The 17,205-nt window shown below is 45.8% G+C and overlaps 1 protein-coding gene across 4 annotated transcripts in view; it reads right to left on the bottom strand.

Moving 5' to 3' along the window:
• The window catches only part of STEAP3 (STEAP3 metalloreductase), a 95,955-nt gene that overhangs the window by 67,123 nt on the left and 11,627 nt on the right, over nucleotides 1–17,205 (bottom strand). Inside the window, exons 1-2 of one of the 4 annotated variants that reach the window (XM_075316972.1) lie at nucleotides 10,056–10,160; nucleotides 1,539–2,023 (exon numbers count right to left, since the gene is read on the bottom strand). In XM_075316972.1, coding sequence (XP_075173087.1) covers nucleotides 1,539–2,023; nucleotides 10,056–10,077 — 507 coding nt within the window. In that variant the 5' untranslated portion in view covers nucleotides 10,078–10,160. Of the gene's footprint in view, nucleotides 1–1,538; nucleotides 2,024–10,055; nucleotides 10,161–17,205 lie in introns of those variants that run through there. The other 3 variants (XM_075316976.1, XM_075316975.1, XM_075316974.1) reach the window with 3 other exon arrangements.

Raw genomic sequence — 17,205 nt, 5'->3', positions numbered from 1 at the left:
ATCACTGAGAACACCTCCTATCCATCACCAGAGATCAGCAGTGACATCACTGAGAACGCCTCCTATACATCACCAGAGATCAGCGGTGACATCACTGAGAACACCTCCTATCCATCACCAGAGATCAGCGGTGACATCACTGAGAACGCCACCTATCCATCACCAGAGATCAGCAGTGACATCACTGAGAACACCTCCTATCCATCACCAGAGATCAGCAGTGACATCACTGAGAACACCGCCTATCCATCACCAGAGATCAGCAGTGACATTACTGAGAACACCTCCTATCCATCACCAGAGGTCAGCAGTGACATCACTGAGAACACCGCCTATCCATCACCAGAGATCAGCAGTGACATCACTGAGAACACCTCCTATCCATCACCAGAGATCAGCAGTGACATCACTGAGAACACCGCCTATCCATCACCAGAGATCAGCAGTGACATCACTGAGAACACCTCCTATACATCACCAGAGATCAGCGGTGACATCACTGAGAACACCTCCTATCCATCACCAGAGATCAGCAGTGACATCACTGAGAACGCCGCCTATCCATCACCAGAGATCAGCAGTGACATCACTGAGAACACCACCTATCCATCACCAGAGATCAGCGGTGACATCACTGAGAACACCGCCTATCCATCACCAGAGATCAGCAGTGACATCACTGAGAACACCTCCTATCCATCACTAGAGATCAGCAGTGACATCACTGAGAACACCGCCTATCCATCACCAGAGATCAGCAGTGACATCACTGAGAACACCTCCTATCCATCACCAGAGATCAGCAGTGACATCACTGAGAACACCTCCTATCCATCACCAGAGATCAGCGGTGACATCACTGAGAACACCTCCTATCCATCACCAGAGATCAGCGGTGACATCACTGAGAACACCTCCTATCCATCACCAGAGATCAGCGGTGACATCACTGAGAACACCGCCTATCCATCACCAGAGATCAGCAGTGACATCACTGAGAACACCTCCTATCCATCACCAGAGATCAGCAGTGACATCACTGAGAACATCTCCTATCCATCACCAGAGATCAGCAGTGACATCACTGAGAACACCTCCTATCCATCACCAGAGATCAGCAGTGACATCACTGAGAACACCTCCTATCCATCACCAGAGATCAGCGGTGACATCACTGAGAACACCACCTATCCATCACCAGAGATCAGCAGTGACATCACTGAGAACACCACCTATCCATCACCAGAGATCAGCAGTGACATCACTGAGAACACCTCCTATCCATCACCAGAGATCAGCGGTGACATCACTGAGAACACCTCCTATCCATCACCAGAGATCAGCGGTGACATCACTGAGAACACCTCCTATCCATCACCAGAGATCAGCGGTGACATCACTGAGAACACCGCCTATCCATCACCAGAGATCAGCGGTGACATCACTGAGAACACCTCCTATCCATCACCAGAGATCAGCAGTGACATCACTGAGAACGCCGCCTATCCATCACCAGAGATCAGCGGTGTCTTTCTCACCTGGTTGTTGCCATCCTTCGGGCCGGCCTGCAGAGCCCAGGCGGACACCACGTTGAATGCTTTCACCACGGTGCACTGTGGGAGCAGAGCTGCCAGGTACTCCGCGTTGGACTCTCTACTGACGTTGATTTCCAGGTTATTACTGACGTCGATCAGGGTTTTTCCGGATATGGCGTCTGACAGGGGGATCAGCGAAGGATAATGTTCCCGAAAAAGTGCCACAAACAGCAGTTGTGCGTGTTTCACAGCCTCCTCCCGCGGCAGCACCTGCGCGGCGGCAGGAAAGAGCCCGGAGCTCATCTTCGGATTGCGACTTCCCACAACGACCTTAAATCCAGAATATAAGAGGCGCAAAGCCAGAGAGCGGGCAAAGTCTCCGGTGCCCAGGATCCCGATAGTGTCGCCACAGGACACAACGCACGGCGCACAGGAATCGCCGGTCTCACCTCCCAGCAGCGGCATCGCCAGGTCAGACTTCACCATAGCTAGAAGAGAAGTGTTATATACTGATTATACACCCACAGCATGGATATTATAGGAGTATATCACTGCCCAATCCTCCAACTCACCCAGTATACAGGAGAAGAGGAACTGTGCAGTGTATACACAGGAGAAGAGGAACTGTGCAGTGTATACACAGGAGAAGAGGAACTGTGCAGTGTATATATACAGGAGGAGTGGTACTGTGCAGTGTATACACAGGAGAAGAGGAATTGTGCAGTGTATATACAGGAGAAGAGGAACTGTGCAGTGTATACACAGGAGAAGAGGAACTGTGCAGTGTATACACAGGAGAAGAGGAACTGTGCAGTGTATATATACAGGAGGAGTGGTACTGTGCAGTGTATATACAGGAGAAGAGAAACTGTGCAGTGTATACACAGGAGAAGAGGAACTGTGCAGTGTATATACAGGACAACAGGAACTGTGCAGTGTATACACAGGAGAAGAGGAACTGTGCAGTGTATATATACAGGAGAAGAGGAACTGTGCAGTGTATATATACAGGAGGAGTGGTACTGTGCAGTGTATATATACAGGAAAAGAGGAACTGTGCAGTGTATATATACAGGAGGAGTGGTACTGTGCAGTGTATACACAGGAGAAGAGGAACTGTGCAGTGTATATACAGGAGGAGTAGTACTGTGCAGTGTATATATACAGGAGAAGAGGAACTGTGCAGTGTATATATACAGGAGGAGTGGTACTGTGCAGTGTATACACAGGAGAAGAGGAACTGTGCAGTGTATATATACAGGAGGAGTGGTACTGTGCAGTGTATATATACAGGAGGAGTGGTACTGTGCAGTGTATACACAGGGGGAGTGGAACTGTGCAGTGTATACACAGGGGGAGTGGAACTGTGCAGTGTATACACAGGGGGAGTGGAACTGTGCAGTGTATACACAGGGGGAGTGGAACTGTGCAGTGTATACACAGGGGGAGTGGAACTGTGCAGTGTATACACAGGAGAAGAGGAACTGTGCAGTGTATACACAGGAGAAGAGGAACTGTGCAGTGTATATATACAGGAGGAGTGGTACTGTGCAGTGTACACACAGCAGAAGAGGAACTGTGCAGTGTATATACAGGAGAAGAGGAACTGTGCAGTGTATACACAGGAGAAGAGGAACTGTGCAGTGTATACACAGGAGAAGAGGAACTGTGCAGTGTATATATACAGAATAATACAAATACTGAGGATTACACCCAGTATTCAGGACAGGAGAAGTGGTACTGTGCAGTGTATATATACAGAATAATACAGATACTGAGGATTACACCCAGTATACAGGACAGGAGAAGTGGTACTGTGCAGCGTATATATACAGAATAATACAGATACTGAGGATTACACCCAGTATACAGGACAGGAGAAGTGGTACTGTGCAGTGTATATATACAGAATAATACAGATACTGAGGATTACACACAGTATACAGGAGAAGTGGTACTGTGCAGTGTATATATACAGAATAATACAGATACTGAGGATTACACCCAGTATACAGGACAGGAGGAGTGGTACTGTGCAGTGTATATATACAGAATAATACAGATACTGAGGATTACACCCAGTATACAGGACAGGAGAAGTGGTACTGTGCAGTGTATATCTACAGAATAATACAGATACTGAGGATTACACCCAGTATACAGGACAGGAGGAGTGGTACTGTGCAGTGTATATATACAGAATAATACAGATACTGAGGATTACACCCAGTATACAGGACAGGAGAAGTGGTACTGTGCAGTGTATATATACAGAATAATACAGATACTGAGGATTACACCCAGTATACAGGACAGGAGAAGTGGTACTGTGCAGTGTATATATACAGAATAATACAGGTACTGAGGATTACACCCAGTATACAGGACAGGAGGAGTGGTACTGTGCAGTGTATATATACAGAATAATACAGATACTGAGGATTACACCCAGTATACAGGACAGGAGAAGTGGTACTGTGCAGTGTATATATACAGAATAATACACATACTGAGGATTACACCCAGTATACAGGACAGGATAAGTGGTACTGTGCAGTGTATATATACAGAATAATACAGATACTGAGGATTACACCCAGTATACAGGACAGGAGGAGTGGTACTGTGCAGTGTATATACAGAATAATACAGATACTGACGATTACACCCAGTATACAGGACAGGAGAAGTGGCACTGTGCAGCGTATATACAGAATAATACAGATACTGAGGATTACACCCAGTATACAGGACAGGAGAAGTGGTACTGTGCAGTGTATATATACAGAATAATACAGATACTGAGGATTACACCCAGTATACAGGACAGGAGAAGTGGTACTGTGCAGAGTATATATACAGAATAATACAGATACTGAGGATTACACCCAGTATACAGGACAGGAGAAGTGGTACTGTGCAGTGTATATATACAGAATAATACAGATACTGAGGATTACACCCAGTATACAGGACAGGAGAAGTGGTACTGTGCAGTGTATATATACAGAATAATACACATACTGAGGATTACACCCAGTATACAGGACAGGAGAAGTGGTACTGTGCAGTGTATATATACAGAATAATACACATACTGAGGATTACACCCAGTATACAGGACAGGAGAAGTGGTACTGTGCAGTATATATATACAGAATAATACAGACACTGAGGATTACACCCAGTATACAGGACAGGAGAAGTGGTACTGTGCAGTGTATATATACAGAATAATACAGATACTGAGGATTACACCCAGTATACAGGACAGGAGAAGTGGTACTGTGCAGTGTATATATACAGAATAATACAGATACTGAGGATTACACCCAGTATACAGGACAGGAGAAGTGGTACTGTGCAGTGCATATATACAGAATAATACAGGTACTGGAGGATTACACGCAGTATACAGGACAGGAGAAGTGGTACTGTGCAGTGTATATATACAGAATAATACAGGTACTGAGGATTACACCCAGTATACAGGACAGGAGAAGTGGTACTGTGCAGTGCATATATACAGAATAATACAGGTACTGGAGGATTACACGCAGTATACAGGACAGGAGAAGTGGTACTGTGCAGTGCATATATACAGGATAATACAGAGACTGAGGATTACACCCAGTATACAGGACAGGAGAAGTGGTACTGTGCAGTGTATATATACAGAATAATACAGATACTGAGGATTACACCCAGTATACAGGACAGGAGAAGTGGTACTGTGCAGTGCATATATACAGAATAATACAGGTACTGGAGGATTACACGCAGTATACAGGACAGGAGAAGTGGTACTGTGCAGTGTATATATACAGAATAATACAGATACTGAGGATTACACCCAGTATACAGGACAGGAGAAGTGGTACTGTGCAGTGCATATATACAGAATAATACAGGTACTGGAGGATTACACCCAGTATACAGGACAGGAGGAGTGGTACTGTGCAGTGCATATATACAGGATAATACAGATACTGAGGATTACACCCAGTATACAGGACAGGAGGAGTGGTACTGTGCAGTGTATATATACAGAATAATACAGATACTGAGGATTACACCCAGTATACAGGACAGGAGAAGTGGTACTGTGCAGTGTATATATACAGAATAATACAGATACTGAGGATTACACCCAATATACAGGACAGTAGAAGTGGTACTGTGCAGTGTATATATACAGACTAATACAGATACTAAGCATTACACCCAGTATACAGGACAGGATAAGTGGTACTGTGCAGTGTATATATACAGAATAATACAGATACTGAGGATTACACCCAGTATACAGGACAGGAGAAGTGGTACTGTGCAGTATATATATATACAGAATAATACATTACACTGAGGATTACACACAGTATACAGGACAGGAGAAGTGGTACTGTGCAGTGTATATATACAGAATAATACAGATACTGAGGATTACACCCAGTATACAGGACAGGAGAAGTGGTACTGTGCAGTGTATATATACAGAATAATACAGATACTGAGGATTACACCCAGTATACAGGACAGGAGAAGTGGTACTGTGCAGTGTATATATACAGAATAATACAGATACTGAGGATTACACCCAGTATACAGGGCAGGAGAAGTGGTACTGTGCAGTATATATATATACAGAATAATACATACACTGAGGATTACACACAGTATACAGGACAGGAGAAGTGGTACTGTGCAGTGCATATATACAGAATAATACAGGTACTGAGGATTACACCCAGTATACAGGACAGGAGAAGTGGTACTGTGCAGTGTATATATACAGAATAATACAGATACTGAGGATTACACCCAGTATACAGGACAGGAGAAGTGGTACTGTGCAGTATATATATACAGAATAATACATACACTGAGGATTACACACAGTATACAGGACAGGAGAAGTGGTACTGTGCAGTGCATATATACAGAATAATACAGATACTGAGGATTACACCCAGTATACAGGACAGGAGAAGTGGTACTGTGCAGTGTATATATACAGAATAATACAGATACTGAGGATTACACCCAGTATACAGGACAGGAGAAGTGGTACTGTGCAGTATATATATACAGAATAATAAATACACTGAGGATTACACACAGTATACAGGACAGGAGAAGTGGTACTGTGCAGTGCATATATACAGAATAATACAGGTACTGAGGATTACACCCAGTATACAGGACAGGAGAAGTGGTACTGTGCAGTGTATATATACAGAATAATACAGATACTGAGGATTACACCCAGTATACAGGACAGGAGAAGTGGTACTGTGCAGTGTATATATACAGAATAATACAGATACTGAGGATTACACCCAGTATACAGGACAGGAGAAGTGGTACTGTGCAGTATATATATATATATACAGAATAATACATTACACTGAGGATTACACACAGTATACAGGACAGGAGAAGTGGTACTGTGCAGTGTATATATACAGAATAATACAGGTACTGAGGATTACACCCAGTATACAGGACAGGAGAAGTGGTACTGTGCAGTGTATATATACAGAATAATACAGATACTGAGGATTACACCCAGTATACAGGACAGGAGAAGTGGTACTGTGCAGTGTATATATACAGAATAATACAGATACTGAGGATTACACCCAGTATACAGGACAGGAGAAGTGGTACTGTGCAGTATATATATATACAGAATAATACATACACTGAGGATTACACACAGTATACAGGACAGGAGAAGTGGTACTGTGCAGTGCATATATACAGAATAATACAGGTACTGAGGATTACACCCAGTATACAGGACAGGAGAAGTGGTACTGTGCAGTGTATATATACAGAATAATACAGATACTGAGGATTACACCCAGTATACAGGACAGGAGAAGTGGTACTGTGCAGTATATATATACAGAATAATAAATACACTGAGGATTACACACAGTATACAGGACAGGAGAAGTGGTACTGTGCAGTGCATATATACAGAATAATACAGGTACTGAGGATTACACCCAGTATACAGGACAGGAGAAGTGGTACTGTGCAGTGTATATATACAGAATAATACAGATACTGAGGATTACACCCAGTATACAGGACAGGAGAAGTGGTACTGTGCAGTGTATATATACAGAATAATACAGATACTGAGGATTACACCCAGTATACAGGACAGGAGGAGTGGTACTGTGCAGTTTATATATACAGAATAATACAGGTACTGAGGATTACACCCAGTATACAGGACAGGAGAAGTGGTACTGTGCAGTGTATATATACAGAATAATACAGATACTGAGGATTACACCCAGTATACAGGACAGGAGAAGTGGTACTGTGCAGTGTATATATACAGAATAATACATACACTGAGGATTACACCCAGTATACAGGACAGGAGAAGTGGTACTGTGCAGTGTATATATACAGAATAATACAGATACTGAGGATTACACCCAGTATACAGGACAGGAGAAGTGGTACTGTGCAGTGTATATATACAGAATAATACAGATACTGAGGAGTACACCCAGTATACAAGACAGGAGAAGTGGTACTGTGCAGTGTATATATACAGAATAATACAGATACTGAGGATTACACCCAGTATACAGGACAGGAGAAGTGGTACTGTGCAGTGTATATATACAGAATAATACAGATACTGAGGAGTACACCCAGTATACAAGACAGGAGAAGTGGTACTGTGCAGTGTATATATACAGAATAATACAGATACTGAGGATTACACCCACTATACAGGACAGGAGAAGTGGTACTGTGCAGTGTATATATACAGAATAATACAGATACTGAGGATTACATCCAGTATACAGGACAGGAGAAGTGGTACTGTGCAGTGCATATATACAGAATAATACAGGTACTGGAGGATTACACCCAGTATACAGGACAGGAGAAGTGGTACTGTGCAATGTATATATACAGAATAATACAGATACTGAGGATTACACCCAGTATACAGGACAGGAGAAGTGGTACTGTGCAGCGTATATATACAGAATAATACAGATACTGAGGAGTACACCCAGTATACAAGACAGGAGAAGTGGTACTGTGCAGTGTATATATACAGAATAATACAGATACTGAGGATTACACCCAGTATACAGGACAGGAGAAGTGGTACTGTGCAGTGTATATATACAGAATAATACAGATACTGAGGAGTACACCCAGTATACAAGACAGGAGAAGTAGTACTGTGCAGTGTATATATACAGAATAATACAGACACTGAGGATTACACCCAGTATACAAGACAGGAGAAGTGGTACTGTGCAGTGTATATATACAGAATAATACAGACACTGAGGATTACACCCAGTATACAGGACAGGAGAAGTGGTACTGTGCAGTGTATATATACAGAATAATACAGATACTGAGGATTACACCCAGTATACAGGACAGGAGAAGTGGTACTGTGCAGTGTATATATACAGAATAATACAGATACTGAGGATTACATCCAGTATACAGGACAGGAGAAGTGGTACTGTGCAGTGCATATATATAGAATAATACAGGTACTGGAGGATTACACCCAGTATACAGGACAGGAGAAGTGGTACTGTGCAGTGTATATATACAGAATAATACAGATACTGAGGATTACACCCAGTATACAGGACAGGAGAAGTGGTACTGTGCAGTGTATATATACAGAATAATACAGATACTGAGGATTACACCCAGTATACAGGACAGGAGAAGTGGTACTGTGCAGTGTATATACACAGAATAATACAGATACTGAGGATTACACCCAGTATACAGGACAGGAGAAGTGGTACTGTGCAGTGTGTATATATACAGAATAATACAGATACTGAGGATTACACCCAGTATACAGGACAGGAGAAGTGGTACTGTGCAATGTATATATACAGAATAATACAGATACTGAGGATTACACCCAGTATACAGGACAGGAGAAGTGGTACTGTGCAGTGTATATATACAGAATAATACAGATACTGAGGATTACACCCAGTATACAGGACAGGAGAAGTGGTACTGTGCAGTGTATATATACAGAATAATACACATACTGAGGATTACACCCAGTATACAGGACAGGAGAAGTGGTACTGTGCAATGTATATATACAGAATAATACAGATACTGAGGATTACACCCAGTATACAGGACAGGAGAAGTGGTACTGTGCAGTGTATATATACAGAATAATACACATACTGAGGATTACACCCAGTATACAGGACAGGAGAAGTGGTACTGTGCAATGTATATATACAGAATAATACAGATACTGAGGATTACACCCAGTATACAGGACAGGAGGAGTGGTACTGTGCAGTGTATATATACAGAATAATACAGATACTGAGGATTACACCCAGTATACAGGACAGGAGAAGTGGTACTGTGCAGTGTATATATACAGAATAATACAGATACTGAGGATTACACCCAGTATACAGGACAGGAGAAGTGGTACTGTGCAGTGTATATATACAGAATAATACATACATACAGGATGAGAGTAGTACATACAGAATCCGCTCCTTCGTCGCACAGATCAGTGTGTGGTAGATGCTTCCCGTTATCACTATATCCTGGTGATGGGTGTGTATAGGGCAGGGCTGAAATAGATTAGGGTTAGTGGGGTGACCATACATCGTATACCATGTGCGCGGTGTACGGGACTTATTTCGAGGCACGGGCCGGTAGTTCCAGTGTACGAATGTCACGCTGGGTGTGGGGAGTCACCCAGCAAGTGGACCCCTGGGAATAAAAGGAGGCTGAACCACAAAGAGGGGGGCTATCCAGGAGCTCCTGCGAGGACCCTGACACTGGGGGGCCTGCGCTTGCCCTCAAATCACAGGTACCTATAAGGGTTAGGAGGTGTGACCCGCCAACATGCCCCTGTCTCGTAGCCAGCCCTAGGACTAAATCCCACCACCCACCAATCCATGGAGGGAAAAACAAACAGCAAAAGGGGAAAAGGAAAAACAACAACTTATCTTGAGAGGGAATCTTCATAATATACATAGTAGTCTGAAGCCACCTGCACTCCAGAGCAAGCAACTTCTCCAAGTGACGAGTACAACCCGCACTGGAGGAGCGCGAGGCCCCACGTTATAAAGGCTCCTCCAACCTGGCAATGAAACCGAAAAAACCCCTAAATCAAGCACTTAAAGGGACAGCGTCCATTAACGTGGAAGAACTGCGATTCTGGCAGCTAAACAGGAAAGGGTTCTTTACAGTTAGAGCAGTCAGACTGTGGGATGCCACCACAAGAGGTAGTAATGGCTGACCCTAGAACAGCTTTATATCAGGCGGAGGATTCCTCACACAACATTGTTGGTTATAAATGACTTAGTGACCAAATGTAGAACTGGTGGAGGAAGGATGAACAAGATGGACCTAGGTCTTTTTTCAACCTAAGTAACTAAGTAACGTCTGGACGATCGCCGGACCCAGGGCCGGCGTCAGCACGCGGCATACCTGGGCAAATGCCGGGGCCCTGGAGAGCCGGGGGGGCCCACTCGGCCTCGTCAGTTCTGGTGCCCCTTGGCCGGGGCCCCCTCGCCTTAGTTCTGCTGCCCCCGGGCCGAGTTCCGCAGTCCTCGGCAGGAATCTGCAGCGCCGTCCCTTTAAGGCGCGCAGACTTCCTGGTTTGAACTTAATCTGTGGGCGGAGCTACCGACCGGCCTGCTCAGTCCCACAGATGAAGGAGTTGCAGTGCCAGCCAGCGACCCCCAGCACAGCTCTTCTCTCCGGCGCTGTGTGGGCCCCCTCTCCGGCGCTGTGTGGGCCCCCTCTCCGGCGCTGTGTGGGCCCCCTCTCCGGCGCTGTGTGGGCCCCCTCTCCGGCGCTGTGTGGGCCCCCTCTCCGGCGCTGTGTGGGCCCCCTCTCCGGCGCTGTGTGGGCCCCCTCTCCGGCGCTGTGTGGGCCCCCTCTCCGGCGCTGTGTGGGCCCCCTCTCCGGCGCTGTGTGGGCCCCCTCTCCACCGTGACCTGAGAGGTATGTGCCCTCCCCGCCCCCGATTTATGGGCCCTGGGGAGCTGTATGGGCTTCTCCCCCCTTAGGTGTATGCCCTGCCCCCCGGTGCTGTATGTGCTGGCCCCTGGAGCTGTGTGTGTGGGCCCCACAGAGCTACGTGTGTGTCTGTATGTATGTAGCAGAGCTATGTGTGTATGTATGTAGCAGAGCTATGTCTGTATGTAGCAGAGCTATATGTGTATGTATGTAGCAGAGCTATATGTGTATGTATGTAGCAGAGCTATATGTGTATGTATGTAGCAGATTCATGTATGTATGTAGCAGAGCTATGTGTGTATGTATGTAGCAGATTCATGTATGTATGTAGCAGAGCTATGTGTGTATGTATGTAGCAGATTCATGTATGTATGTAGCAGAGCTATGTATGTAGCAGAGCTATGTGTGTATGTATGTAGCAGAGCTATGTGTGTATGTATGTAGCAGAGCTATGTGTGTATGTATGTAGCAGAGCTATGTGTGTATGTATGTAGCAGATTCATGTATGTATGTAGCAGAGCTATGTGTATGTAGCAGAGCTATGTGTGTATGTATGCAGCAGAGCTATGTGTGTATGTATGTAGCAGAGCTATGTGTGTATGTATATAGCAGAGCTAGGTGTGTATGTATGCAGCAGAGCTATGTGTGTATGTATGTAGCAGATTCATGTATGTATGTAGCAGAGCTATGTGTATGTATGTATGTAGCAGAGCTATGTATGTAGCAGAGCTATGTGTGTATGTATGCAGCAGAGCTATGTGTGTATGTATGTAGCAGAGCTATGTGTGTATGTATGTAGCAGAGCTATGTGTGTATGTATGTAGCAGATTCATGTATGTATGTATGTAGCAGAGCTATGTGTGTATGTATGTAGCAGAGCTATGTGTGTATGTATGTAGCAGAGCTATGTGTGTATGTATCCAGCAGAGCTGTGTATGTATGTAGCAGAGCTATGTGTGTATGTAGCAGAGCTATGTGTGTATGTAGCAGAGCTATGTGTGTATGTATCCAGCAGAGCTGTGTATGTATGTAGCAGAGCTATGTGTGTATGTATGTAGCAGAGCTATGTGTGTATGTATGTAGCAGAGCTATGTGTGTATGTATCCAGCAGAGCTGTGTATGTATGTAGCAGAGCTATGTGTGTATGTATCCAGCAGAGCTGTGTGTGTCTGTATGTATGTATCTAGCAGAGTTGTGTTGTGTGTCTGTATGCATGTATGATGTGTATCTATGTATGTCAGTGTATATGACTGTATAGATATGTCAGTTCTATACGTATTTTTGTGAGTTTGTCTTTAAATATGTATATGTATGTGTACGTATGTGTGTGTCTGCGTGTGGATGGGGCCCACCGGGACTCTTCCGCCCAGGGCCCACAAAAACCTGGAGCCGGCCCTGGCCGGACCCTTCTGCACTTGGTCCCAGCAGCAGCACCTGAAGGTCCAGACACATCCGTGGCAGTACCCGCCCGCCTAGGAGTGACCTCCGGACACTCAAGGCCCGGCTTGGCAGGATACACCCTATGAAAAGCACGAATCATCCTGGCGGCGTTCACTTCAGATGCCGGATCCAAACTCCTGTCCTCTGGACCGTAACCTCTCCAATGCACTAAATATTGCAAGGAATTGTGCAGAAGATGGGAATCCAAGATTCTGGAAATTTCAAACTCAAGATTCCCTTCAACCACAATGGGCGCAGGAGTCAATGGAGACGGTACGGCCAGAGCAACATACTTCCTATGTAGGCACCGGTGAAACACATTATGGATTTTGAGGGCAGGAGGCGGCACTTGAGCCACTGGGTTGATGATGGTAGAAATCTTGAACGGGCCAATGAACTGGGACCCAGTTTCCCCGAAGGCACCTTCAACTTAATGTTACGTGTCGACAAGCACACCAGATCATCCACAACCAGGTCCGGAGCAGGTACACGCTTTCTGTTAGCCATGTGTTTATACTTGTCACCCATACGTCTCAGATTTCACAGAGCCCCTCGCCAAACCGATGAGAGAGAGGAGGCAAAGCGCTCTTCTTACGGGACCCCTGAAGACCCCCACTACAAAAGGTACCAAATTGAGGATGGAAACTATTTGCACCAAAAATGGTAACTGGCTAGTGGACCCATTACGCCGGTTATTAATGGCAAACTCGGCCAAAGGCAAAAGGATGCCCAATCCTCCTGGTTCTCAGCAACAAAACACCTCAAATAGGTCTCCAGGGTCTGGTTGGTGCGCTCCATCTGACCGTTAGACTGAGGATGGAATGCGGAGGAATAAGACAACCGAGCCCCCAAACGAGTGCAATCAGCCTTCCAGAGCCTGGAGACAAACTGAGTGCCACGATCGGAGACAACACCAGAAGGTAAACCATGAAGTCTCTCGCTCTCATTCACAAAAACCTGTGCCAGAGTCTTGGTGTTGGGAAGAGCAGGTAAGGCAATAAAATGTGCCATCTTGCTAAACCTGTCAACCACCACCAATACCACAGTTTTACCAGCCGAAACAGGAAGATCCGTGATAACATCCATGGAAATGTGCGTCCATGGCCTATCCGGAATGGTCAACGGCAAAAGAGACCCTGACGGATGAGTATGCGGGACTTTGGCGCGAGTGCAAACAACACAAGCAGTCACAAAGTTGGCTACCTCCTTGTGCAACCCTGGCCAAAAAAACGACGGGACACAAGGTCCGAGATTGCCTTACTACCCGGGTGTCCGGTAAGCACAGAGTCATGATGAGCTTGGATCAGTCGGTAGCGCAGGTCAGAGGGCACAAAAAGTCTCCCTTTAGGACAGGAGGCAGGGGCGTCCCCCTGAGCCTCCAAAACAGCAGTCTCTAAGGCTATGTGCGTTTTTGCACGATTTTCGAGTGCATTTTTTGGCTCAAAACTGCATGACTTTGCTTCCCCAATGAAGCCTATGAGTTTTCATTTTTGCTGTCTGCCCACAACTTTTCTTTTAAGCTGCGTTTTTGAGATTAAAAAAAAAAAAAAAAAATGGACATGTCAATTCTTTCCTGCGTTTCCCCCCATGCATTGGAAAACACAGAAAAACGCAGAGATCAAAAACGCAGCAAAAACGCATGCGTTTTTACCGGTGCGTTTTTGCTGCGGATGCGTTATGCATTTTTAGCAGGAAAACTACGTGACAGAGCGTCCGCCTTGACGTTCTTAACCCCAGGACGGTAGGGGATAGTAAAATTAAACCTAGTAAAAAACAGGGACCATCTGGCCTGTGTGGGGTTAGGACGCTTGGCGGATGCGAAATAGGACAAATTCTTATGATCAGTAATGACAGTAATAGGATGACCGCCCCCGCCAACCAATGACGCCACTCCTCAAACGCCAATTTAATAGCAAGGAGCTCTCTATTACCTACGTCATAATTTCTCTCCGCAGCGGAGAGCTTCTTAGAGAAAAATGCACACGGACTCCCTTTACCAGGCGACGGCCCCTGCGACAAAACTGCCCCAACCCCTACCTCTGACGCATCGATCTCCACCACGAAAGGCTGTGAAACATCAGGTTGGCAAAGTATGGGAGCAGTAGCAAAAGACCTCTTCAAAGAAGAGAAGGCCCGCTGAGCAGAATCAGACCATGCGGAAAGTCAGCGCCTTTTCTCGTTAGATCAGTGAGAGGTTTAACGATCCCAGAGTAATTCTTGATGAATTTAAGATAAAAATTCGTAAACCCAAAAATCGCTGAAGGGATTTTAGGTTTTCCGGACGATCCCAGGCCAGCACTGCCTCGACCTTCAAGGGATCCATCCGAAAACAAGAGGTACCCCAGAAACTGCACCTCCTGCACAGCAAACACACATTTTTCAAGTTTGGCGTACAAGTTATTCTCCCGTAAAATTTGAAGAACCTGTCGGACATGAGACTCATGAGTTGCTAAATTCAGTGAATAAATCAGAATGTCATCAAGGTAGACCACCACAAAGCTACCCACCAGATGATAAAAAAAATGTCATTAATAGAGTGCTGGAACATCGCAGGGGCATTGGTGAGACCAAATAGCATAACCAGACTCTCAAAATGGCCGACGGGGTATTGAAAGCGGTTTTCCATTCGTCCCCCTCCTTGATCCTAACCAAGTTGTACGCCCCCCTCCTGGTCAACTTGGAGAACCACTTAGCTCCCACCACCTGGCTAAATAGATTAGGAATCAGAGGAAGAGGGTACGTGTCACGGACTGTGATAAGATTAAGTTCCCGGAAGTCCAAACAAGGACGAAAGCCTCCATCTTTCTTTTTAACAAAGAAAAAAACTGCCGCCACCGGTGAAGATGAAGGTCTAATATGTCCCTTCTTTAGACTTTCGGCAATAAATTCCTTCATAGCCTGTCTCTCAGGCCCCGATAAACTATACAGTCTAGATTTGGCTAGCTTAGCTACGGGAACAAGATTAATAGGACAGTCATACACCCGATGAGGGGGAAGGTCCTGGCATACTTTCTCAGAGAAAACATCCTCATAATCAGAAAGAAAGGATGGCAGAGAGACAGGAGAGACAGCGGAAAAGGAAGACCCCAAACAATTATCATAACAAAAGTCACTCCAATCAGAAATAAGGGTACCGTCACACTTTTTGCGATGCTCCAGCGATCTGACCTGGTCAGGATCGCTGGTGCGTCACTACATGGTCACTGGTGAGCTGTCAATCAGGCAGATCTCACCAGCGACCAGTGACCAGCCCCAAGTGACGCGTGGAAGCGATGCTGCGCTTGGTAACTATGGTAAATATCGTGTAACCAAGCTTGGTTACCCGAGATATACCTTGGTTACCAGCGCACACCACTTAGCGCTGGCTCCCTGCACTCATAGCCAGAGTACACATCGGGTTAATAAGCAAACCGCTTTGCTTACCGTATTTTTCGGACTATAAGACGCACTTTTTTCCCCCCAAATGTTGGGGGAAAGTAGGGGGTGCGTCTAATGGTCTGATTGTAGGGCATGGCTGCGGGGAATGAGGGTGCTGCGGTGGAGCGGGTCATCGGGGGCACGAGCAGGCTGCAGCAGCCTGCCGTGACCACGTGGGCCCGCTCATTACATATGCACGCCCATCCTCCCGCCCATCTCTCAGCGCTGAAGCTAGCACTGATGTGTGAGCGGGGTGATGGGCAGGGACGTGCGCATAATTAACAGCCAGCCGTGATCACCCCTGGCAACTACAGCCTGGAGTGATCATGTGCGGCTGTATTCACTGCCCCCCGCGCGTCATCATCAGCGCGGGGTGCAGTGAATCAATACACACACCGTTCCCCTGCAGCATCGCAATGTCCTCCAGTCTGCCGGCCGCGCTGTGTGGAGACTAGCGGTGCATACAGCGATGACATAATCGCTGCGCGCACTTGTGTCCTCACAGCCGCGCCAGCAGACTGGAGGACATCGTGGTGCAGCAGGGAACGTGGCCGGCTCAACACAGCGCTGCCGGCAGACAAGAGGAGGAGCGACGCTGTGTGGAACGAGGAAAGGTGAGTGTAAACATTTATTTATTTTTTGTGTGCCCCGCAGGATGGGGGTATATCAGCAGGATGATGGGGGTATATGAGCAGGATGATGGGGGTATATGAGCAGGATGATGGGGGTATATGAGCAGGATGATGGGGTATGTGAGCAGGATGATGAGGGTATATGAGCA

The sequence above is a fragment of the Anomaloglossus baeobatrachus genome, chromosome 7 (genome assembly GCF_048569485.1).
Source record: "Anomaloglossus baeobatrachus isolate aAnoBae1 chromosome 7, aAnoBae1.hap1, whole genome shotgun sequence".
NCBI classification, from domain to species: Eukaryota; Metazoa; Chordata; class Amphibia; order Anura; family Aromobatidae; genus Anomaloglossus; species Anomaloglossus baeobatrachus.
Note: the sequence above shows the minus strand (reverse complement) of the source record. Positions and strands in the feature narration are given on the sequence as shown.